Genomic DNA, 25,486 nt, shown 5'->3' with positions numbered 1-25,486 from the left:
CAATATTACAATTTCAATAACAAATTTATCGAAAAACAAAACAGAATATATTTATTAATTTACAAACTATGAGTTTTAGGACATAAAATCCAACAACTCTAGTCTTAACAGTCAACCAAAATCATGCTCACAATCAATTAAGCTATCCATAAACATTTAATCAATTCAAGATAAAATTGGAATTTCATTTCAAATCTCCTCACGCATGAATGAGTTATAAGCTACCTATTTTAAGCACAAGCAAACCTGGAATAGACTTATGAAGCCTCGATTCGTTTTTCTCTACTCTTGCTTCAGCACAACCATTAAACCTCAAAACACACAAGACAATAATATATCAACCAAGGTACCTGAAATACACATGAGATCCCTAAACTTGCATTTCTTTTACCTAGGAGCAATAGCTTTAACATTTCCACCGTAGGGAACAGTACCCACTATTTTCCCATGGGTGTCCTAATTGATCACGAAACTCTTTTTATCTCTAGTCATGCATACATATTACAAGTTTATTTTCTTATCTTATTTCTTTTGATATTATTTTAATTCCTAATTTTTTTTCCTGTCAGCTGACTATTTCTTCTTTATTTTTTTAGCAGGCATATAAATCACACATTTTCTTCCTCAGTATCATATTACCACCTATAATGCAAGACGTTCTCTAATCAGTGGGGCCTTTTGGAGTGACAATAAACCTATGACCTCACAATAAAATTCTAAGCGATCATTAGTCAAAATAGATGGACAGATAACCTAAAAATGCATGGGAGAAATGAAACAAAAATTAAAAAAAAAGGCCTAAAAATCATAAATTCATTCTTCCAACCTAACTTCATGAAACATGATTAAAAATAGTACATCATCAACTAGTCATCGTGAGGAACAAGACAACAAAGCAAGGAACATGCATGCAATCAACATTGTCCGAGGACAGTGCTATAGGATCCCAAACTATATGATCGTGAAAAAGATACGCCAAATTCGAATACCACACCCCCAACTTTTAAAACACACATTATCCTCGATATGATAGAAGTGAAAACAAGAGGGATCAGAAAATTTTCCTGAAGCATGGGATGAAAGAAGGATTTTGCTCCCTAGATTCAAGCTCCTCTCCACCAACAATCCTAACAAAACAAGATCGATTAGAAGAATTAGGCTCAAAGATAAAGGGAAAATTACATAAAAGAAAACTAATATAGGAAAGCGAATAAATTTTGATGCCTAGTTGCCTCTAATAAACTGAAATTTGTAAGGCCAATTGCTTGACCATATCTGGCTTAATCATCCATGATCAGAGTTGATCGTTGTCACTCTGTTTGTCACCCCCAACTTTGTTGGTTGACCACTATCTTGTGATTTATTACCTTAATCAATGATAAGTCCAAGCACGGAATAACATCAACAGGCATTAGTTGTCAATCAATACATGAAAATATCATTCATATTTAGAATATTTAGTGTAGAAGTCCTTAAACAAGAGATTATGAACAATGCAAACGAAGAAAAAGTCTCACAAATAACCTAAGAAAGGGGAAACTATCAAACCTAAGCTAGAAGAGTTACCTTAGCCTCTAATCATCCTCAAAATACAAGAATCAAGCTCCAAGATGACTAAAATGGCAAAAAACCAGTGTTTGTAGTGGAGAGGAGAAGAAAATAGGTATGGAAGAGGAAAAACAACGTGATCCCCATTCAAATTGAGCAAAATTTTCATTTATAGCAGAGTGTGGCGCCCTTGACGCACAATACAGAAGGGTGGTCATCACATGCGTTGCAGCGCTCTACATTGCACGTGGACAAATCTGTAGCATTGCGGCGCCACAAGATAGCACCACGATGTTACCCAACAATCTCGAATCTGAAGCTCACTGCCTTTGAGCGTAGCGCTACGCTCTGTCGAACATCGCTACGCTCCCTCTAGGGCAGTTTGGTAATTCTTTAGTCTTCTTTCTCACTTGATGCATTCAAGCTCCAATTTCGACCATTTTAATACCTTTTTGTACTGAAAACCTCTTTCTACCTCTTAGACATCTAACACCTGTAAAATCATAAATTAAACTCATTAAATAGACCAATGACCCCGAATTAAGAAGAAGAAGATAACGTATTTTCGGTGCTATCAAGGAACATATAAGAAAATGAAAGGAAGAGAAGTTTAACATGTTATCTATATTTTAAAATTACTTGCTTTAATTTTAAAAGGATAGTCGGGTAATTCTTTATATTTCATTCAATGCCAAATGGAAGTAAACACAAACCCACTAACAATATGATTTTGATTCCAAACAACTCCAAGGTAAACAACACAAATGCAAATTATGATTTCAATTGATTTCATTCCCATTTCAGCTCATTTCCATGAACACACCCTAAATTTAAATTTCATGGATCAAAAGTGTATTTTGTAAAAAAAATAAAAATGTTACTTTTATTTAGATCATGAAGTTTCATAGTTTCATGCTTGTGTCTAACGTGACCTTAAACCTTAAAGTTTTTAATAGGTATTTAAATTGTCAATTTTTGTGTTTAATAGATTCCTGAACTTTGAGAATATCAATAGATCCTGAACTTTCAATTTTGTTACCTAAAAAATCAATTCATATTTCAACATTTCATAAAATCAACAAATGTATTAAACTTAAATTTAAATTTTGTATCTAATAAACATTAAATTTTCAATTATGTGCCCAAGAGATTCATGATTTTTTTTTTTTAAAAAAAATTATATACAATATGTAGGGTGGGCGATGCTAATCAAATATGTCAAAACTTATTAGACATAAAATTGAAAGTTTAAAGGCTTATTTAGATACAAAATCAAAATTTCATAACTTATTACACAATTTTAAAAGTTAAAAATTTATTAGACATAAAATTGAAAATTTAAAGGCTTCTTTAGATACAAAATAACAAACTTATAACTTATTATACAGTTTTGAACATTAAAAACTTATTAGACACAAAATTAAAAGTTCAAGAACCTATTGAAAACTCTGTTAAAGTTGAATGACTTGTTTAATATCAACCTAAAAATTAACTCCAAAAGTATGTAGTTGTATACAAAATATATATATAGCCAAAGCTAACATAACTCAACTGGCATACAAACATATTAAGAACTACGAGCTATGTGATTTGAATTTTTCTATCCCAATTGTACTAAAAAGATATATATTTTGATACAATATATAAAATATATTTTTGAAATAAATGAAAAAAAATTAATTAATACTCATAACTTTAAGAGTTACATCAATTTAAACCCTAAACTTTTGTAAATGTAGTAATTTACACCATCAATTACTTTTCATTTAAAAAAATCTCGGTTGGAACTTATTATTATATCAATTAAACCTATAAACGTTCATGAAGGAATTAATTTAGACTTTTAGAAAAAATTTCTTTGAAAATTGTCCATACATTTACTCTAATGTCCATTTTGTTAAATTGACATTTGAAGAAAGTTATACACGTTTGAGAACTAATGCATGAATGATTTTCAAATACAATTGTAATGAATGGTTTAAATTGATTGATTTATGAAAAACTTTTATGAGTTTAATTGATTCAAATTATAAGTTTTACGCCATATTAGTTGAAGAAATCAATAGTCAGATATAAATATTTACGAAAGTTTAAGGTTTTAATTAAATATAACACTGAATATTCTTTTTCCAAAGGAGGGAATTTGCCTATCCTCCGCCCTCGTTCACGCCTCTCTCTCCGGCGCCGCCGGCAGGGTCCTAGCGAGACCGCCGTCTCAGCGCTGGCAACACAGTCATCGATCCGGTCCGGTTCGACCAGTTACCGGTTGGCCAAACCGACTATCCCCACCTAGGGCTCATTCTACAATACCGTTACTCGTCGCTATTTTCTTTGGTTTATTCGGCTCAGTGCTCACTCTCTTTCGTGGTTCTTCATTCTGATGCCCCGCCAGTTCTCTGGTCCTTCACTACCGTCTCTGTTATTCAAACTCTTTTCCACTCTCCATCGCTGCTCCACCAGTCTCTTCGTTAAGTATTCTGCGCGTAGTTTCTTCAAGTAATTTGAATGACGGCGAGACTGGGGAAGGACGCAGTTACAACGCTTCAGGGGTCTGCGTTTTACCGCCGGACTCCTCAAATCTTTTAGTTGTTTTTTTTCTACTTGTTGTTGTGTTCTTCATTGATCGGAGATGAATAGAGCACAAGCGGAAGGTCTGGTGTTTACTAAACAACCATACATTGAGGATGTTGGGCCTCGTAAAATGTAAGTTTCCTTTGTGTATTAAGAAGCTGTTTTTACTAGTCTCTGATTGTCTATTTTTGTTTGTTTGCTCTTACTGCAGCAAGAGCATGCAGTTCACTACCTTCTCCGGATCTGAAATTAGCAAAATGGCTGAAGTTCAGGTGTACAAAGGTTTATATTATGATACTACTCGAAAACCTATCGATGGCGGCTTGTTGGATCCTCGAATGGTACGATTCTTATATTCTCATGGGGGATTGAAGGTTCATGCTCATTGACCGTAGTTTTTTCTTGCTTTGCTATTTACTATCACGGTTGTAAAACACCGGAGAGGAAATTCAATTTCATTCACGATTAATGCACTCTTCATACAACCTTGGAAAATAAGCTTCCAGGCTTTATCAATTATAATTACAAACTACCGACTGAATCTAGTTGGTATTCACGACGAAGACAATTAATTATATACACTAATGGGGAAATGTTTTGTAATTCTCCGGTCCCTTTTTGTAGATTTCATACATCAATAAAATTTGTTTCTTTAAAAAAAAATTATATACACTAATGCTCCCTCTCAAGACGAGGAACGAGGATTAAAAACGCCCATCTTACCACAAAGAAAATGAAGTTATCTAGCCCAAGATAGAGAGTGCATTGGCAAAAGTATGGGATAATCGTTTGATATTGTCTAATATAGATCTATGTAGAATGAAAATCAATTTCTATATGCTTTAGATGCCCTAGAAAGGGTTGGGGGAAATCTTGGAAAATGGGTTGATTTCTTTTGTTCCATAATGAAGACAATAGACCTTTAACTGCATTGGTCCACACTAAATGCACTTTCAATCTGAGAGATGGCTCCAAAACGGTTGGAAAAGACCCACTTGAGATAGTACAAATGAAATAAATTAAACCAGCACCAAACCATCGTGGATTGGCCTAGCAGTAAATATGGGGGCATGACCTTGCTAAAGGGTTTAGAGGTCATGAGTTCAATCCATGGTGACCACCTACCTAGGATTTAATACCATACGGGTTTCCCTGATACTCAAATGTTGTATGGACAGGTGGGTTGTCTTGTGAGATTAGTCGAGGTGTACGTAAGTTGGTTTGGACACTCATGGATATCAAAAGAAAAATAAACTCAGTAGCATTGAGAGTAAGAGCAATGAGACGTTCTCTGTCCTTGAAACATAAAGGACATTCCGATGGCAATAATGCTTGCAAGCTTCTTTTGTAGAAAATCTTTGATGTGTTCAAGCTTCCATTGACCATAATCCAAATAAGGATATTTTCCTGGGACTCTGACTTCCATAAAGCTGCATATAAAAGTTTGTCAATGGGAGGTGAATAATTTAAATGATTAGATAAAGACTTCACTGAATATAATCCCAATGGCTTCAAAGACCAAAGTCAACTGCAACTGTCTTCCAAATTTGAGAGTAAAGTTGAAGATAGGTGATATAGACTACAAATCTTGGAGAATTTTGAAAGGAAAAAGTATTATTCATTGTATATACATGAGGGTGAAGGCTCCTATTTGTAGAGTTCTATTACAAGTGGGGGTAAAAAGGGAATTAATCTAGAATATTACCCAATTACCCAATTAACCCATTCTTCTTACATCATTCTACCCCTCCAAAAAGAAAACTTGTCCTTGAGTTTTTTTTATTTGAAAAAAATTAAATAATCAAGAAATAATATAAACTCGTACAACGGAGTATGACCAATCTAACCTCCTACATCTTGAATAAAAAAATTATGATCAAAGAGGTAAATCCAAGACATAAAATTTCTATTAAGTTCGTCAAGTCTTTTCTTCATCACATGGAGCATTTTTGGCCAACTCTGAATAGGCCGTTTTCCAAACATTTGTCTTTTGTTTTGCACTTGATCCCACCAAGCCGAAGCACTATTTTGAAGTTTAAAGGAAACCAACATGACCTTTCTATCTTCGGGTGTTCTCATGTAGTTAAAGAAGCTCTCTACATTCTTAACCCAATCAAAAAAATTCATTGTTCATTCAGCCATTGTAATGAGGCAAATCAATTTTCATTCTGTAATCCAAATCTTGGTGCCAAGATTGACGATTCACATTTTGGTTTGCCAATCTTGATAGTCTTGGTTATTATGTCTAAACGGTGGGTGATGTTGTTGATCATTATGATAAGTTGGATAAGTTTCTTGAAAATGGGGATATTGAATTTGATAATCTTGAAATTGGTTGCCCATGATTTCATCATCCGAAGAATTTGAATAAAATGATTGAGAGGAAAGTTTTGTTGTTGGCACATGGGATGTGTTGGAAGTTGATTTTGACCCCTGTACCTTGGTTGAAGTTCACGTGTGGCAAATCAACATTGGCTACTCTTGGATGGAAATGCTCAACTTCTTGGTTTCTGGCCGCATTAATAGGATGAATATCAGGAAGTCTTTGTTTTCTGGGTTGTCTTCTTCCATCTTGGAGATCTTGCCAAATATTGCATGTTCTTGGAAACGTGGTTGAATACCTTGACGTTCTTAAAGGATAATAGCACGTTCTTGGACATGGGAATTATTACCTTCCTGATCTTGAGGTCTTGGGAGGGTATTAATGGTTGGGTCTTGGTTGCGGGGTGGGTTGTAGATAGTCGACCCACTTATTGACTGAGATGATCGAAAGCTCGTTGTATTCTGACCAAGGTTGAAAAAAATTCCAACTACATTAGTTTGGACTTCTAAAAGGCTAACCTTCACATCACCCAAAGAGTCATCTACTAGGGATAGCCGGCGGTCAATCACTTGGGAAGGAGATGATGCTGCCGCATCTATGATAGGAAGATCGGGATTCTTGTTGGTGTTCTTGACGACCATTAGGCCCTTTCACGAAGGCGCTCTGGTAGCAATTTGATGTAGACTATGAATCTTGAGAACTCTTGAAGGAAAAAGTATTTATTCATTGTACATACATGAGGGGGAAGACTCCTATTCATAGAAATTTATTACAAGTGGGGGTAAAAAGGGAATTAATCTAGAATATTACCCAATTACCCAATTAACTCCATTCTTCTTACATAAATAGACTTGCTAATATTCTCTGGCTGGGCCTTATTGTTGTATTCTGTGTCGAAAGGTGGAGGAAAATTTAGACTATATTCTCTGGCGCTGTGATTATGTGAGTCGTGTTAGGGATTCTTTTTTCCAGATGTTTGGGATGATGTATACTCGTTACAAAGACGTGACATGGTTGAGGAATTCCTCCTCAATCCGTCTTTTGAGGAGAAAGGCCGTTTTTTATGGTGTGTGGGGGTGTGCGTTATTTACGGGTTTTATGGGGTGAGCAAAATAGTAGAGTGTTTAGGGGAGTGGATAAGGATCCTTTGGATGTTTGGTCTCTTGTTTGTTTTCACGTTTCTTTGTGGGCTTCGATCTCGAAGATCTTGTGTAATTATACTATAGGCATGTTGGAGTGCCTTCTTGTAAAGGGAGCTCCCATTTTTTGCGAGCTTGTTTTTTTTATGCCCATTTATTCTTTCATTTTTTCTCAACTAAAGTCGTTCTTTTTATAGAGAGAAAAAAAGAAGATAGGCTTGCTAATAGTTCTTGGAAGTCCTCCATTTCATCATCTTTTAGAGGTCATCAGAATATAAAATAACAAGAAAGTGTGGCAACATCCTGATAAGAGAAAACCGATGCATCTAAATCATCAACAAGGCCAGATAATCTAGGAAATCTGTCTTTTAAAATAAAGGATTCTCATTATTTATTAAACTTTAAAGGAATCTTATGATGTGGGTAGAGCAAGCTTCTGCTCGACGTTGGAAGTGTCCCTTGAATGTCAAATATTTTAAGCAAAGAAAGAAAGACTTTTTTAGGGTTCAGAAAAGTCTAAAAGGTCCATTGGCTTAAGGAGGGGATGAGAACACACTGAAAGTGTGAGCTATAGTTTCCTATCCAAAAAAAAGGAAGTGCAAGTTATAGTTTTTTTATATGCCCTTGTACAGTTGTACTATTTCATTTTTTTTTTCTCAATGGAAGTATGGAACTTTATCAAAAAGAGAGAGAGAGAGAGAGAGAAAAGAAAAGAAAAGAAAAGAAAAGAAAAGAAAAATAGAAAAAAAAAGGAAAAAAAAGGAGGGGATGAGAACACAAGCTTTTTTTTCCATAGATTTCTTGCAGAAGAGGAGAAAATCAGTTATTTAAGAGATGATGAATGCTCAGAGAGAATTTAAATTAATAAACCAGCTGGCAGCTATTGAGTCAGAAATTTTGGGCTTCTTTGATGATCTTTTTTGCAGGGAAGGTAAGCCACTATTTCTTCCCATGGGTTTGAATTGGAGACAGATATCATCTTAGCTAGACATCGGCTTGAATGAAGTTTGAAGAGCAGGATCACTCTATGACGCCCCCTTCTCCCGACCCCCTTCCCACCCCCTTCCCACCCCCTTCCCACCCCATCTCCCCTGCCACCGGCCCAACAAACCATGTCGATGGAGATTTTTATAATTACAATTTTTTGATTAATTTAGACCTTAAATGGGGGATTGATCTTCCTCCTACCTTTTGACTGTTTCATTTTTTCACTAATGGAAGTCTGTCCTTCTTAAAGAAAACTTGAACTTACCATCATCTGTCCTAAAAGGTTTTTGGTTGATGCTGGGGCCATGAATGCAAATTTCTCTATTGAATATTTCATTCTCTGCCTATTATTTTACCAGAAAAATATTGTACTAAATGTTTGCCTTTTCTCTTGGGATTGTGTTTCAGGGGCCTGCTAATAAGGGCTGTAAATGTACTACATGCCATGCCAATTTTGGTGACTGCCCAGGACATTATGGATACTTGAGTCTCGCTCTCCCTGTTTTTAATGTTGGTTACTTTACTACAATATTGGAAATACTAAAGTGCATTTGCAAGGTATTGAACAGACAAGTTATTTGCTTTTTCCCTGAGTTAGTGTGTATTTTCTTGGAACATTATTTCTCATGTCTAGAAGTTTCTTTACAGTCATGTTCTCGTATACTTTTGGAAGAGAAGCTTTATAAAGATTTCTTGAGGAAGATAAGAAATCCTAAATTGGAACCCCTGCGGAAGTCTGATCTTGTGAAAAAAATCATAAAGAAGTGTTCTACCTTGACAACTGGCAATAAAAGCACGAAGTGCTCCAGATGTGGATATTTAAATGGTTTGGGTTTCAGTTTCATCTTTTATTTTGATGTATACTCGAGCTGTTCCCATTTATATGTTATTTATAATTTATTCACCTCTACTTCGCAGACTTCTCTCCTCCTTAGATACTTCTATTATTTGTTACCTAAATTGTCTTAAGACAAGGGAATTCATCTTCAACTGTAAAACTTTTGCAAATGTGCATGCATGATTGGGAACCTGGTTATAAAATGGGCAATTCACTTTGTTTTCATGTGTTCTTGTATGATGCAGTGGTTTTTCATTTTTGGGAACAGTAGTGTTCATTTTTGGCAATTCACTTTGTTTTCATATGTTCTTATAGTTTTGTTGAATTACACATCATAAAGGGCTTGTAATTGTGCTCTGTTTAAAGGGGTAGTCTCTTGTATTACTTGCTTGAAACATAATAAAACCCTTTGGGTTAAATTTCTTGTTGAATTCTCTCCTTTGTCATTTAGGCTAAACCAATGCTGACTCTCGTGATTGGGCTTGAGAGATCTCCACTTTGCCTAACTTATGCTAGGAAGTGAAGGTCTTGGAGAATGTTTTTGGAAGGTAGGATATAAGTAGTGTTATGAGAGATTAGAAAAATGGATATGGGAAACCTTGGGAAGTGAGGAGATTACATACATCTGCATAATCCCAAATTTCTTTCTTTCGTGAGTTTTATCAATATTGGTATCAAAGCTCTATCTGGGAAGCATGTGGAGACTGGTGAGTAGATAATGGAGAACATAATGGAAGTCAAATTACATTTGTGAAAGTGGGTTGAGAATTTATTGGGAATTGTTATTATGGACTTCATTGCTATTTACTATTGGTGGAAGGGATGGCTAATTTCTGTGTTGAAAGGAGGAGCCGAAGCTACATTGCTTCCTTATTAGAGGGAATAAGGAGACATGGAGTATTTTGTCGAGACCACTTTCACTGCTTTCATGTGTATATTCTTGCCAGAGCTAGTCAAGTCGCAAGGGACTTATCTTAAGCAGAGCACAATGGCTGTCTGTATGACGTTGTTGATATAGACATACTTGGGATGCTTTGCTTCTAAGAAATCAAGACATTAAATGAGAGACTTGGGTAGAATATTGGTAAAACACCTTATACCGTGTTACCACTAAAATCATTCCCTTGCAGTTGATGCATGGTGTCATGGTCATGCTTGTCCAGGGCGTGTTGCCCATGGCCGCATGTCCGCCTCCACCTCTTTTTACTATGCTTTCATCTTATGTATTTCCTTTTGCTAGGTAGTTTGCTTTCTACGTACTTTTCTTAGTGTGTGACCGCTCGCCCGTTTCCATATGCAAGGGTGACAAATGTATTTTGTTCAGAATGCAGTATATGGGGGTAAGACTAATTGTCATATTTTCATACTAGTGAGTTGTATGCTATAAAGTTGTGTTGTTGCTTATTGTTTTCTAGCTGTACGACTAATGTTCATTGTTTACACATGCTTTCAAATGTTTACGAAAACCTTTTCCTCTAAACCCGTTTTCTAAAACCTTTTCTAAATAATGGGGGTGGAGGTTGTTTGAAACGCTCATTGTGCCATTGGCTATTTGTATTTGGATTGGCTGACTTGTTTGAGGGTGAGAACAAGTGTTGCACAATCACCTCGAGACCCTTACGAAGGTGCAATTGTGACAGTTGGTATCAGAGCCAAGTCGGCTTGCGGATTTGAGAAGCTGTGATCATGTTTGCTACAAAGCAGTTGGGCAAGTCCCATGTTGACCGATTGGTCGAGATAGAAGAGCAAATGCTCTATCTAATAGAAAGTTCCTGATCAGGTTCGGTTCCTAAAAACTCATTTACAAGAAGTCATTGACAAAGACCGATGAAATTGATGCGGTGGCTGGCCGTTTAGACGGGATGCCCGTCCGGGAATTGTTGACAAGGTTGAAACCCTAGAGGCAAAAGCTACGAGAAGTGGGCCTCTCGAGCATGGGGATGGTTCGCCGGGTTCTGTTGCCCTTATGGAAGAGCGTGTCAAAAAACTAGACAACTCGCAGAAAGCGATAATTCAGATTGTGACTGAATTGTCCGAGGACTTTTGAGCCACCATTGATGTCATCCGGGCAGAGATTGCGGACATTAGTGCAAGAGTTAACCTCACCATGAGAGCGGGTGGAAATCAAGCCCCAATTAGGGGTGCAGTCCAATTGAATAGAGTAAAGGTACTCGAGCTAAGTCTTTCTATGGGGTTCGCGATGCGAAAACGCTAGAAAATTTTATCTTTGACATGGATCAGTATTTCAGAGCTACGAACACAGCGACTGAAGAGGTGAAGATCACCCTAGCGACGATGCATCTAGCAGAGGATGCCAAGTTATGGTGGAGGTCCCGTTTCATGGACGTCTAAGAGGGTCGGTGCACCATCGACACGTGGGAAAGACTGAAACAAGAGTTTTGTTCTCAGTTCTTCCCCGAGAATGTTGAGATTTTGGCAAGATGTAAATTACGGGAATTGAAACATATTGGCACCATTAGGGACTATGTGAAACAATTTGTTGGGTTGGTTGGACAAAGAGATATGTCCGAAAAAGACAGTTTTCTGTTTTGTCGAAGGTCTGAAACTGTGGGCAAAGACAAAACTGTATGAACAGAGAATACAGGATCTCCCAACCGCTTAAGCTGTTGAACGATTGTTCGACTTAATCGATGAATCTTAAGAGATGAGGTAACACTCGAGATCCCCTAATAGAGGGAGAAAGAGCAACGGTTCGAGTCCATAGAGGAATAGTGGGGGAGAGAGAGACACTGGTGGGGATGAAAAACCACTTCAGTAGACAACTGGAAATACGTGGCGGGGGCAGAATCAACAGAATTTCTATCGGCCCCTTTCCTGTTATATATGCAAAGGACAACACAAGGCGAGCGAACGTTCGAAACAAGTAGCCTTTAATGCTTTTCAAGCCTCATTAGCCTCGGACTGGAAAGGCAAAGTTGTTCAGGTGGAGGACGAGAATGTACAAGTCGTGGAAGATGAGACCCTGCGAGTCGAGGCCCTAAGATTTTTAGCTGCCCTCCAGAAGAATACGGTAGAAACAAATGAGCCCCAAAGGGGCGGGCTGATGTACGCAGATCTTGGGTCAACCATAGATCGGTCAAAAGTATCTTGGTCGACTCGGGAGCTACCCATAATTTTATGTCCGAAATAGAAGCCAGACGGTGAATCTCCGTTGGGAAGGAGGCGCAGGTAAAATGAGAGCTGTGAACTCTGTGGCCTTGTCAATTACAGGAATGGCGAAGAGAACAGTCGTGAAGTTGGGGGGTTAGAGTGACCCTGCCGATTTCGTGATCGTTAAAATGGATGATTTTGACGTGGTGTTGGGGATGGAGTTCTTGCTTGAACATAAGGTAATACCGATACCCCTCGCCAAATGTTTAGTGATCACAGGGTCCATGCTCATCGTTGTGCATGTCGGGATTAAACAACCGAAAGGGATAAAGATGATCTCGGCCCTCTAGTTGGAGAAGGCCCTTACCCATGAGCCAGTTGAAACCACGGAAGAGAAGGCCCTTTAAGACATTCTATGTGCCTTGGAGAAGTGTCGTGTTGTCGAGCCGGATAGTTCACACAAGTCCCTGCCTCTAAAGAGGAGGAGAAGAAGAAGAAGGAAGCTTAGAAACCGAGAGTTCCTACCCGGGGACAAGGTTCGGGTAAACATGTGCCTAGGACATTTTCGAAGTCGAGGACAAAGAGAACGTTGCCTCGTGAGCAACTTTAGAGGATCGGTGGAAGTCATCGAAAGGGTTGGGAAAGCCTCTTATTGGGTGCAGTTACCATTATGGATGGAGATTCATCCCGTCATCCACGTAAGTAGATTGAAACCCTGTCATCTCGACCATGCTAAGGAGCGATGTAGGGTGGTGACCCGTCCGACTGGCACGACGAAGAGAATGACAGAGGAAGAAGTCAATGAAAGACTTGCTGGGAGAAGTGAAGTTGGAAGACCAGGACCAAGCCGGGAAGAGTTCCTGGAGAGGTGGAAAGCCCTCCAGACAGAGAAGTTCGTTGGGAGCGCGCAGAAGTCCCTCAAGGCAACTGCTCAACAATTTGCTGAGTTCGAGCAGAGTCGGTTGACAAGAACGTCAACCAATTGAGTGGGGGACCCGGTCATGCTTGTCCAGAGCGTGTTGCTCATGGCCGCATGTCTGCCTCCACCTCTTTTTACTATGCTTTCATCTTATGTATTTCCTTTTGCTAGGTAGTTTGCTTTCTATGTACTTTTCTTAATGTGTGACCACTCGCCCGTTTCCATATGCAAGGATGACAGATGTATTTTTGTTCAAAATGCACTATATGGGGGTAAAACTAATCGTCGTATCCTCATACTAGCGAGTTGTATGCTATAAAGTTGTGTTGTTGCTTATTGCTTTCTAGCTGTATGACTAATGTTCATTGTTTACACATGCTTTCAAACGTTTGCGAAAACCTTTTCCTCTAAACCCGTTTTCTAAAAACCTTTTCTGAAGAACCCGGAGGTTGTTTGAAACGCCCATTATGCCATTGGCTATTTGGATTTGGATTGGCTGACTTGTTCGAGGGCGGAAACAAGTGCCGCACAATCACCGGAGACCCTTACGAAGGTGCGATTGTGACACATGGCAGGCCACAAACCACCTTATTGTGGTTCAATCTAGGGTGGCCTTCTACCTAGGAATTAATTTCCTACGAGTTTCCTTGACACTCAAATGTTGTAGGGTCACCGAAACCCCCAACGTCAGATGGAATTCCAGAACCTTTACAGGCCAGGGCCATAAAGGACTATATGAGATCACTAGATATGGATAAGAGGGCATCGCATACATATGGTGAGCTACCCTGAAAACAAACCTTAACACAAAGTCAATCTCAGCATGTCTCGTGAGATTAGTCGAGGTGCGCGTAAGCTTGCTCAGACCCTCACGGATATAAAAAAAACACAACGCTCTTGTGAATGACCTTAAGATGTTGGATAGTGACCCAACAAACCATAAAAGATTTTGAAGACAAGCATGTAGTGTACGAAAATCTTGGAGGATTCTTGAACCTAGTTTGTGTATTGAATAATGCCTCAGTTACAAGCTAGGGACCCCTAAATAAGGCTACAAACCGTAATTTGAGTACTAATCTTTTTTCATTATATCACTGAAAAACTTTGTTTCTTTTTCAAGAGAAATAAGGCTACAAACCAGATTTAGTGTCATTGGCAACCGTAACTAAACCAATGACAACAATAAACTAAGAAAGTTAAACATATTTATTTTTATAAGAAACATAACATTCATCATCAAAGAGAATGATACAAAAGGAGGGGAGGATGAGGCTAAAATTGAAATATTACAGGCTCGGTGAAGGCTAAAAATAACTAGCTAATAAATATGTGAATTAAACAACAATAACAGACATAATAGTAACTTAAGGCCATGATTAAAACCCTCGATTAGTAATTTCAATAGCTACACATCAAATTGAGGACACGTTCTGCCTCTGCACCCTTACTGCTAGTCTTTGGTGCCAGGCCAACGGAATGAAAAGTTGGCCCCAGTGCTGTCTACCTCCTTTTAGGTGTTAGAGTGGTAGAGGTTATTGCTATCCATGATGGGATATATCTTGTTTTTCATATGCTTTGACTGATCTAATCCTTTATTCAAAGTTTTAAAAAACCTGACTGGTTCATTTTTTGCATAAAATTCCGTATCTTCTACTTAGTTCCCCTTTCTCTTTCATTATTCTCTGTCTCGCCCCCCTTTTGGGATGCCTTTGAGTATTAGACCTAATTAATTTAATGAAAATTTTGGTGCTTGTTAAAAAAAAATCTTTTCATTGACTTTCAATTTGTATGTTTTGTTTTTAGAAAATATTTACTGATTGAACCAAAAAACACTAATAGTTTAGGGGATTCACAAAATGTTCTTGGATGGAAATGAGTATGATTGAAGTCTTGGGAAGTGAGAAGTTTGTAAACCTCTTGGAATTCTGCTGTATTTTACTTCCTCACTTGCAAGTAATATGTGATCTGATATTTCTTTTGTAAGTTCTATTAGAAACACAATTGTTTACTTGATTAGAATTGGGTTTAAAATGTTTTATGAGCTCTTAATCTCAGTTCTATGTATATATGTAGAAGTTCTTTGCCAATGTCAACATGCATTGGAGTTGGACGTCAAGATGTCCTAGAAATGTTTAAATTAGTCTAGGTCTTTGGTTATATTATGATGAAAGGAGGGTTTCGTAGTTATGTGTTTCCATCATTATGCATTAGAGAAAACACATATTAGACCATGTCATTGAGGTGAGATTTTAAAGTCGTTATGGGTGCTGGTGTTGGCTTCAATTTTTATTTTATTTTTGATAAGTTTATATATATTCATATTTTTTTGTAAGGTACTGATATCAATAGTTATTGAATTTATGCTTTATGATTTATTGTAGGTTCGGTGAAGAAGGCTGTATCTATGTTGGGTATACTGCATTATCGTTCAAGATCCAAGGATGCTGGGGTGGTGTCGGAGGATCTTAGGGCACCCTATAATGTGTCTAATGATATTCTGAACCCTTTTAGAGTTCTTTCTCTTTTTAAAAGGATGTCAGATGAGGTATATATTGATGATCTTTAGTATCTGGTTTATGGTTAGGCACCCACCCAAGGCACTTGCTTGGGATGTGGTGGCCGTTGCAATGAGTTGTGTATCGTATAACACCTCTTTATGTGATGCATGTTATTATCTTTTTATTTTTGTTCTTTCCATTTTTATTCTCATGACATTCTTTTTTATGCAGGACTGTGAGTTACTTTTTCTATCCGATAGACCCGAGAAACTCATTGTTACTAATGTTCCAGTGCCTCCTATAGCCATCCGTCCTTCTGTAATTATGGATGGTTCTCAAAGGTTCTTTTCTTTTTATTCCCCTCCACCGAACTACAATGAAATCTATGTTCTTTTTTGTAATTTTTTTTTTCAAATTGAAGTCATCATTCTTTTTTCCAAAGGAAACAAATCTTTTCTTTAATGAAGAAAAACATCATATTGCAATGACTTTGTAAGCCATCTGAAGGTGGTATTTACAAATGATTCTATTTAATTTGATATTTTCATGCTGCAGCAATGAAAATGATATAACTGAGAGGTTAAAACGAATTATTCAACAGAATGCTAGTGTTAGCCAAGAGTTATCAACATCAAACTCACAACCTAAATGCCTGGTACACTTTGGACTTTGGTACTTCTCTTTTACATGCATATATATATCTATATATCTACACGCACGTATATTATTTCATTACTTCTGCATTTTTTTTCAAATAATGAACATTATGTTAAAGTATTTAAATTTATTGTGACCTCTTAGCTTGAGCTTTTGGATTATTTATTTATTTATATTTTTATAAAAAAGACAGTGGTTTTGTTGCTCCTTGGGCAAATTTTCAAGCCACATGTGAGAGGAGTTTAAAAGAATTTTAAATTTAATCCATCAGCTTAAGCTTTTGGGTTTGTAGTTGATTACATTATGTTGGTTCAGATAATCTTTTGTGAAGCTTCTTTAATCTCTACTTCAATTGGTGAAAAAACCAAAACAAACTAGGATGGCTCATTCTTGGAAATGATTTAAGATTGTCAAAGAAAATTTGAAGGAAAAAAGAGGAAGTATGTGCAAAGGAAGCAGCATGTTCGTGTTGAAAATGATTTAAAATTTTCTTTTAAGGTTCTTTATTATGATATGAAAGTGGTTAGTTTTATATATAAAAAAAAGGTTCTTTATTATGATCAGAATCCATTTTTTTGAAACAAGAAACACTTCCCACTGATGTAAATGAAATTGAATAAAAATTAAAATGATACAAACTCCCAAAAGGAGCAGGACTCTTTATGGTGCAAAATTGTTAAAAGCATTCATGGAGTTGATCCACATCTTTGGCACGCCTAGGGTAAGCTTGGTTTAAGTTTGAGAAGTCCATGGATCTGCATCTCAAGGACTTGGAGTCAATTTGGCCCCATTGCAAAGTTTAAGCTTGGTACTGGAAGGAATATCCTTTTTTGGACAGATTCATGGTGTTCTGATATTCCTTTGAAGGTTTGCTTTCCTAAGCTTTTTCGCATTGCTTCTTCTCCAAAAGGCAGTGTCAATGATCATTGGGACTTGGTTATTGGTTCTTGGAACCTTTTATTCCGTAGGTGGCTAAAAGAAGAGGAGATTGTTGATATTCAGCCACTGCTGTGTAAAATCGAGGGCACTAAAATTTCTTCTTTACCAGATTCGAGATTATGGTCTTTGGATGCTTCAAGAAGGTACTCAGTGAAATCTTTATCAAAATATTTGAGTGTTTCTACTCTTGAAAAGGTGAAGTCCAAAGCCCTTTGGAAATCAAAAAGTCCCAAAAGAATCAATATTTCTTGGATTCTGCTCTATGGCTCCCTTAATTGCTTACTTTGCAACATAAGATGGGGAGTAAACATCTTTCACCCTCAATTTGTCCACTGTGTTTAGCCAACGGAGAAAATTTGCAGCATTTGTTCTTTGATTGTTCTTTCTCAAGAAATTCTTCTAGAGCTCAGATTTTATGATCAAATGCAGTTAAAGCTTTGGTTTGAACGTTATCAAAGAATTTTCTATGATAATTATAAAAATTGGTTTGATAGATGGGGTTCGGTTCGTCTTTTAGCTTCTTCTTGGCGTTCGCAGACCAAGCTCTTTGAAGATTATTCTATTCAGGATATTTGCCTCGATTGGAATGCTTTTATTTTTTATTTTTTAATATAATCAAGTATTTTGGATCTATTGTAATCTCTGAAATCTCGTTTTATATTGGACAGTGTTTTCAAAGCATAAGACGCACCTTAAGGTGACAAGTCCCTTGATCGCCTCAAGGCGAGAGGCGACAAAAAGACAACGCCTGAACGAAGCGAGATACAATAAATAAATAAACAAGTAAATAGATAATATATGTAGAAGTAGAACATAAGTTTATTGTTTGTTCTTCGTGATTGGTGTTTAAAAGTGTATATAAGTAAAGATGTAAAGTAAGATTGGGGTAAATGAAGATGAATGATGAATCACTTCTCTAGGTGAGAAGATTAGATGATGTGTTGAGGTATTGCGTTACACTTTCTATAATGCGTACAAGCTTTTCTTAAATCAGATCCAAGTATAAATCTAACTCAGGTTCCTAGTAAGTCCAGGGTCGAACACAGGGATTAATGATAGACTAACGCAGGTCTTGCGTTGCCGCAATTGCAGAAAGATCCTAGATAAATGCGGGAGAGGTTTATCTATACTAATCTCAATGCATATATGCAAGAGAACATAAGAGTTCAAGTGAAACAAAGGGATTTATGAATGAATGGTGCTAAACGCTAGGGGTATGCGTTGATTCCAAGTAAGATGAACACGTGTGTAGGTCTAAGGGTGAAATGAAGATGACAGGGATGCTTGTTTACAAACCAAATGTATGTAGATGTGTTAAGTTTCTGTTTCTCTGATCATATTATTCAACATTTCTCAATGCGAATGCCATATATGCTCCTATTTCTAGGGTGCATGCGTTGGCTGCAGAAAGTAATGAAGCACAAGTATTTTTATCTCTAAATCTACTGTGCGTTCTGACTCTGCGTTTCTAGCTATCCTATTATCTCGAATAGTTTTAACTGAGTTATAACTTCAACCAGATGATCAAAATGATTAAAGCTTGGAAATTAAGCATGCAACAAGTCATAGATGCATCAATCACACACAATAGAATGTAAACAGAGGCAAAAGTGATGGATCAAATGTAGGATTGAATTTTAAAAATCAAAACTGTCTTTACAACAATCACACTTAATCGCATGAAATGGAAAATGGAAATGAAGTGAAAGAAAAAGAAAGAGTCAAGCCGCAGAGTTCAATCTCTTGTCCTTTTTGGCTTGATTCAAATGCGTGTACAACCAACTTGGTGAAGAAATGAAGAAGAATTCTCTCTCGAGCTTGGCCTTCAATAATTCTCTTTGATCAACAATGACAATTGATCAAATGACAATGGTTCTTTTCCTCCTATCTCTTCTTGCAACAGCAGAGTAACTATGATCTAAGTTCTATGGTCTCTCTAAGAATGGTCTATCTTCTTTGGTTCTGACTTCTCTGCGTTTGCTGGCGCTGCAAAGTTGCCATCTGCATGTGGAGTGACCAGTGGTCTGGTTTGATCTCGGATGAACTCTTTTAGCTCATCCATGTTGGTTTGCGCCGAAGGTGAGGCTTGGGTCTCATGCCTACAACGCATGATGAGACGGTCTCAAGAGAATGCATCTTGGCCATTTACTATATCATGCAACGCATTCTCCTTGATATTGGAAAGATAATAGTGGACCAGATCAAGGCTGTCAAGGGGAGGCCACGTAACCAACTATACTTCCCGTGGCTTATCTGTGCACTGTGTGAACTCGCGGGCATCCCTCTGGAGGATGACTATGAGGAAGTTGATGGTCACATGGACATTAAGTTGATCAGGCGTTTGCTTCATGGCTCACCTAACCAACTTGCCTTACCTCCGAAAACCACGACAACATGACCTTAGAAGATGCATCCAAGATTTTGAACACAGTGATGATGCTTCCATGAATGAGCAAGAATCCAAAGTGAAGTTGGCGTTGGAACACGAAGAAGCTTGCCTTGACTTAAATCGGCCTTTCCCTGCCTTGACTTTGCCCTCACCAGTCAATGACCTATTTGATCCAACGCATCACAATGAAATGAATGAGGATCAAGTTGGTGAGACCCACCGCCCCTGCCCTTCTCCTTTAAGATCCCTAATTCTGCCCTCCTTCATCCCTCCATCCACTGTTTATGAACCAACTGGGTTGGGAACTAGCAACACCCAACATTCAGAAGACCCAGTTGGGGAAACGCATGAGACCCAAGCCTCACCTCCAGTGCAAACCAACATGGATGAGCTAAAAGAGTTCATCAGAGATCAAATCAGACCACTGGTCGCATCCATGGAAGCACTCCACATGTAGATGGCAACTTTGCAGCGCCAGAATGTGGTGTTAAGGGATTACATGCGCCAGCAAACGCTGAGAAGTCGGGATCAGTTCAACTTTACAACTTAGTATATTAACCAAGTCCTAATGGGAATGTTCGCCTTGCCCCCTCTACCTGCCCACTTGGTTAATCCTTTACGTTTCATGGATGAAGACCCTGCACCTGAACGCAGGAATGATGCGCCCACCTCAATAGGAATTTGGAGGTGTTAGTCGTGTCTTGTGAATTTAATTAATCTTTTGTAAGAGTTAGTCTTGTATATTTGATTCCAATGCATTCAGTATTGAATGAAACGTTTATCCTTGCGTTTGTCCTGTGTATACCTTTCTTGATTCCTTATAAAAATATCTCAACCCATGATATTTATTATGTATAATATAATATACTTTTATTATTTAAAAACTCACCAAGAACTCATTTAAAATGGAGATTTACCATTATAATAGAAATAGTTTAATAAAAAGCAGTGACCCACCACAAAACCAACCGACAAGGGATATCAAATGTACATTCAAACCATTTAATAAAATCTATGATTCAAATTTCTTCTCAAACAAAAGAAGGAAAGAAATTGGTGATTCAAATTCAATAGTTTCAAAAAATTGAAAAAAAAAACATAAGAGAATCAATAGATAGTCGGGAAGTTGAAGAGTCGGACTCGTACAAGAAGAAGTTGGAGAAGAAGAGTTGCTCGTTGCAGTTGAAGAAGAGTGCTCGTTTGCAAAAGAAGCCAAGGCGTCGTACGTTCAAGAAGAAGTTGAAGAAATCTTCATCTGCCTATTGAAATTTTTGGATATCACAAAAAAAAAAAAATAGAGCACTTGCCCGGGTGCACATCTTCATCAAAAGCCAAGGTGCAATGAGGTGCCACCAAGGCGAGCGCCCGTTTGAAGTCTGTCGCCTAGCTACTACAAGAGGCGCAAGTGCCTCATATCGCATTGCCTGTTGCCTGAGGCGAATGCCCGGATGTGCCTTGAAAACACTGGTATTTGATATGACAAGGGTGTTGTGGATCTTTGCTCTTTTTTGCCGAGTCTGGTAGCGTGGATTTGTTACCTTAGCAAAGGGGCAAATTAAAAAACAATCAGGATGTTAGAGAGAGAGATCGAGCAATTATATCAATGAAAAGTTCTATTTCCATTTTTTAAAAAAATACAAACTCCCAAAAGAAGAGAAAAAGAAAAGATACAACCAAGAAATAAAACCCAATAGAGATGAGTTTTTTACAATTTCGACATACATGCCTCCTTTCAATCCTTCCAATCCTTCAAATAAGAATCCATTTAATTGGTGGATTAGTTTCTTGTATATCCTTTTATATCCTTTTATATCCTTCCATTTTTCTCAATGACAGCTCAGTTTCTTTTTTTTTTTTTTTTTGAGAATGCATTTATTGATGGTATTAAATTACAAAAGTCAAGAGTGAAAACCCCATTCCAAGGGAGTTACACAAAACTTTTCCAATTGGATGAAAGAGAAAAATTTATAGTAATTCTTTTTTACTGGAAACAGAACTTGTATTGAAAAAAAAAAAAAAGAAAAGAGACTAATGCTTAAATTACAAACTCTACATGGGAGTGAGAGAGAGAGAAATATGTATAGTAATGGAAAAGAATCCTTTTTCCTTCCAAGCCAGCCTGTAAAATGTCCTACAAAGTGCATCCAGTATGCTGAGGAGGCACGTTGGGTCGTTAGATTGCAAGATGTGTACAGTCTAGAGGAGTTCTCTTTTCCTCTTTTGCATATTCCTTAGGAAGTTTATAGCTGGTTAGTTTTCAAACATGAACGAGAAATTCTCATTTCTGGTTTAAAAAAAGGATCAAATATCACTATAATTAAAAGAAAGTATTTTTTTCTTGAATTTATTTGTGGCTATTTATTTTAACTTGGAATCTAAGTAATATTGTAGAGATTCATATGAAGGGTATAATTATGCTTCATCTCATGCAATACTTTTTCTTGTCTAGGAATCTTGGGATATGCTTCAAAGTGAAGTTGCACAACTAATAAATAGTGATGTCCGTGGTATACCATTTACAATGCAAGTTAGCAAACCGTTGGCCGGTTTTGTTCAACGTCTTAAAGGAAAGCAAGGACGTTTTAGAGGAAATTTGTGTGGAAAGCGTGTTGAGTTTACAGGCAGAACTGTCATATCACCTGATCCTAATCTGAAAATTACAGAGGTAAAGATTATTATATGCTTAGTTTTGATTCCTTAGGAAGGGTACCATGTCAAAAGAAAACTAGGCATATTTCTGACTTTTATATGAAATACCTATGACATTGTAAATTTAGTCTCTTAATGATTACTGGAAATTAGAACGCTCTCCTTTGTTAGGTTTAGGGGGAGGGGTAATCTCTACTCTTCGCCCCTTGAGTTATTTCTTTTGGTTTCTTTTGTGGAATTTACATATCTGTTTCTTATAAAAAATAATTACATTTGGATTATTTAGTAATTATTGTTTCAACTTATTTTTGTTCACTGTGTCTAGGTTGCAGTTCCCATACACATGGCTCGAATTTTAACTTATCCTGAACGTGTTACCAGTCACAATATAGAAAAGTTGAGACAATGTGTCAGCAATGGTCCCGATAAATATCCCGGTGCAAGGATGGTTAGGCATCTCGATGGTTCTATGAGGTTAAAGATTTTAGGATCATAATTTTATCATGTGCAAACTTTGTTATTAATTAGTTGTCTGGGATGTTCAATGTCCTCTTATTTGCATTGTAGGTCATTGATGATTTCAGGTAGAAAGCGCCTTGCTGATGAATTGAAATATGGTGAAATAGTTGAACGCCATCTTGAAGATGGAGATGTTGTTCTTTTCAACAGACAGCCTAGTCTACATCGAATGTCTATCATGTGTCATAGGGTGACTAAAATGTCTCAGAAGTTTTTGAATGAACACTCTTTGATATTTACTTATTGTGGTATTGGATTTTACCATGTCATGGTTGCAGGTGAGAGTTATGCCTTGGAGAACGTTGAGATTCAATGAATCTGTTTGCAATCCCTATAATGCTGATTTTGATGGTGATGAGATGAATATGCATGTTCCACAAACAGAGGAGGCTCGGACAGAGGCAATTCTGTTGATGGGGGTAAATTCAAATGGAATTCACTATTTTTTATTTTTATGTATTTTTATTTTTTATTGATGGGGGGTAAATTCTGTTGAGATTCAATGAATCTGTCTTTTTTTTTTAAAAAAAAGAAAAAAGAAAAAAACCACTTCCATAGTTTTTCATAGTTTAATGCAACCATTTTTTAAAAAATGGTTGATTCGAAAATCACTTGTAAAACACACCCTCATTTTTCATAGTTTAATGCAAACATTTTTTAGGATCATACCATATCGATTTTTATTTTTGAAAAAAAATTAAAGCCTTTTCCCTTAATATTTTAACAATTAATCTAGAGAAAACAAAATATAACATTTTAAATTATTATTTAAAAATTATAAATTATAAAGAAAATTGCAGTTATTTTTTTTAAAACAAAGAAAAATGCAAATTTTAATAGTAGGTTTATTTGAGTTAATATGTCTGAAACACAATAATATAATATTTATTTACCAATTCATCAATGAAATGTTTCTTATCTAAAAAAAATAATGTAATATTTATTTACCAAGCACTGTAACCAACTTTCAGATCAAAAACTAAAGTTTTCCAAACACCAATTTGCATCATATTAAGCTCATTTTTTTAAGAGGCCAATTCTCAACAAAGCTACAGCAATCCCAAACTAAGCCTTAATGTTGGCATTGATTGTGATATTCAAGTCAATTTTATCATGTCATTTAGGTTCTCTTCCCTATGACAGTTGTATTTATTATAGGAACTATAAAGTGTGTTTTTTGCTGATGTTGTGATTCATTGAATTACATGTCGGTTTTTTGGTGGGGGGGGGGGTTCATGGCTTGGTTTGGTTTGGCCAAATCGAACTGCAAAGTTTCAATTAATGTATAGATCAAATTGAACTTTTTTGGTTTTACATATGAAATATATATAATATATAAATATATAAACATTTCGGTTCGGTTTTGTCAATTATTTCGGTTTGATAGGTTTTATGAGCTGTTTGGGGGTCTGTAATGAAATGGGTTTGGATTGTAATGTAACTCAAAAATCATGTTTGGATTGAGCGTTTTGGGCTCAACTTGTAATAATAAACTCATTTCGTTCCAACAATTTTTAATCCGACCCTCTTTCCCACCGTTTTCACGTTTTACGATCCCATTTCCGTTTCACCCTCGATTCCTCACGCATTCCAACACTCCCCTGATTTCCAATAATCTTGATTACATTCTAACCTCCCAACAGCCCCTTATTGTCTGCCCCTAATTGTTGGTTATGAGATTGATGACTGTAAAATGATCGTTTCCTTCCATTCTAATAATTGTGCATTAGATTTAAATAGAACTTGGTTGTTAAAATTTTTGGCCTTAATGACCAATTGAAGACTCTTCATGCAATGATTTCGCGTCTCTTTTAAGTGTTATGCTTCTTATAGAAGAATAGAAGAGAAAAAGGAAAATCATTCCTAAACCTAAAATCTGAAATCCATAGCAGTTAGATTAGGCTAAATTTTAAACATTTTAATTTAATCTTTAAATACTCCTTATATATGTGATTTGCAAGACCTAACATTTAGATTGTTAATATGAAATTAAATGAATCCCATATACATGGGTTTTTTCTCTAGGATCATCTTGTTGAAACTAGGAGCTTATATATGCATTTATACCGGACAATCTTCTTTACCATGTAGCATCCTTAGTGCATTTCCTATCATCTGTCTCGTACGTATCTAGTTGCCGTGACTGATGTACCCATTCCAAAGTTTTGAAGTATATGTATAGAAGCCATTTCTCTGTCTATGATCATGAAGGACTCCTATTTCAAATAACTCAAAGTAATTTGTAAATTAGGAAAATGTTCTTTCCCAAATCTTCTCTGCTCTATGATATTAAGAGAGAATTTTAAGTTGTCATTTTCACCTGCTATGACATGTCATGTTCTGCTTTCCAAGCTTTCATTACATCCAGTTGTTTGGATCAAGTTGGTTTATTGATCCAA

At 36.7% G+C, this 25,486-nt stretch overlaps 1 protein-coding gene across 2 annotated transcripts in view; it reads left to right on the top strand.

Annotated features, from left to right (window-relative positions):
* Window positions 1–3,700: 3,700 nt before the first annotated feature.
* The window catches only part of LOC120082950 (DNA-directed RNA polymerase III subunit 1), a 46,555-nt gene continuing 24,769 nt past the window's right edge, over window positions 3,701–25,486 (top strand). The window contains exons 1-11 of one of the 2 annotated variants that reach the window (XM_039038391.1): window positions 3,701–4,251; window positions 4,331–4,460; window positions 8,977–9,126; window positions 9,217–9,394; window positions 15,818–15,981; window positions 16,166–16,275; window positions 16,490–16,589; window positions 22,369–22,584; window positions 22,894–23,042; window positions 23,136–23,277; window positions 23,366–23,506. In XM_039038391.1, coding sequence (XP_038894319.1) covers window positions 4,178–4,251; window positions 4,331–4,460; window positions 8,977–9,126; window positions 9,217–9,394; window positions 15,818–15,981; window positions 16,166–16,275; window positions 16,490–16,589; window positions 22,369–22,584; window positions 22,894–23,042; window positions 23,136–23,277; window positions 23,366–23,506 — 1,554 coding nt within the window. In that variant the 5' untranslated portion in view covers window positions 3,701–4,177. The remainder of the gene's footprint in view (window positions 4,252–4,330; window positions 4,461–8,976; window positions 9,127–9,216; window positions 9,395–15,817; window positions 15,982–16,165; window positions 16,276–16,489; window positions 16,590–22,368; window positions 22,585–22,893; window positions 23,043–23,135; window positions 23,278–23,365; window positions 23,507–25,486) is intronic. The other variant, XM_039038390.1, reaches the window with a different exon arrangement.

Source organism: Benincasa hispida, chromosome 8, assembly GCF_009727055.1.
Source record: "Benincasa hispida cultivar B227 chromosome 8, ASM972705v1, whole genome shotgun sequence".
NCBI lineage: Eukaryota > Viridiplantae > Streptophyta > Magnoliopsida > Cucurbitales > Cucurbitaceae > Benincasa > Benincasa hispida.
The sequence above is the reverse complement of the archived record's forward strand: the minus strand, read 5'-3'. Positions and strand labels throughout refer to the sequence as shown.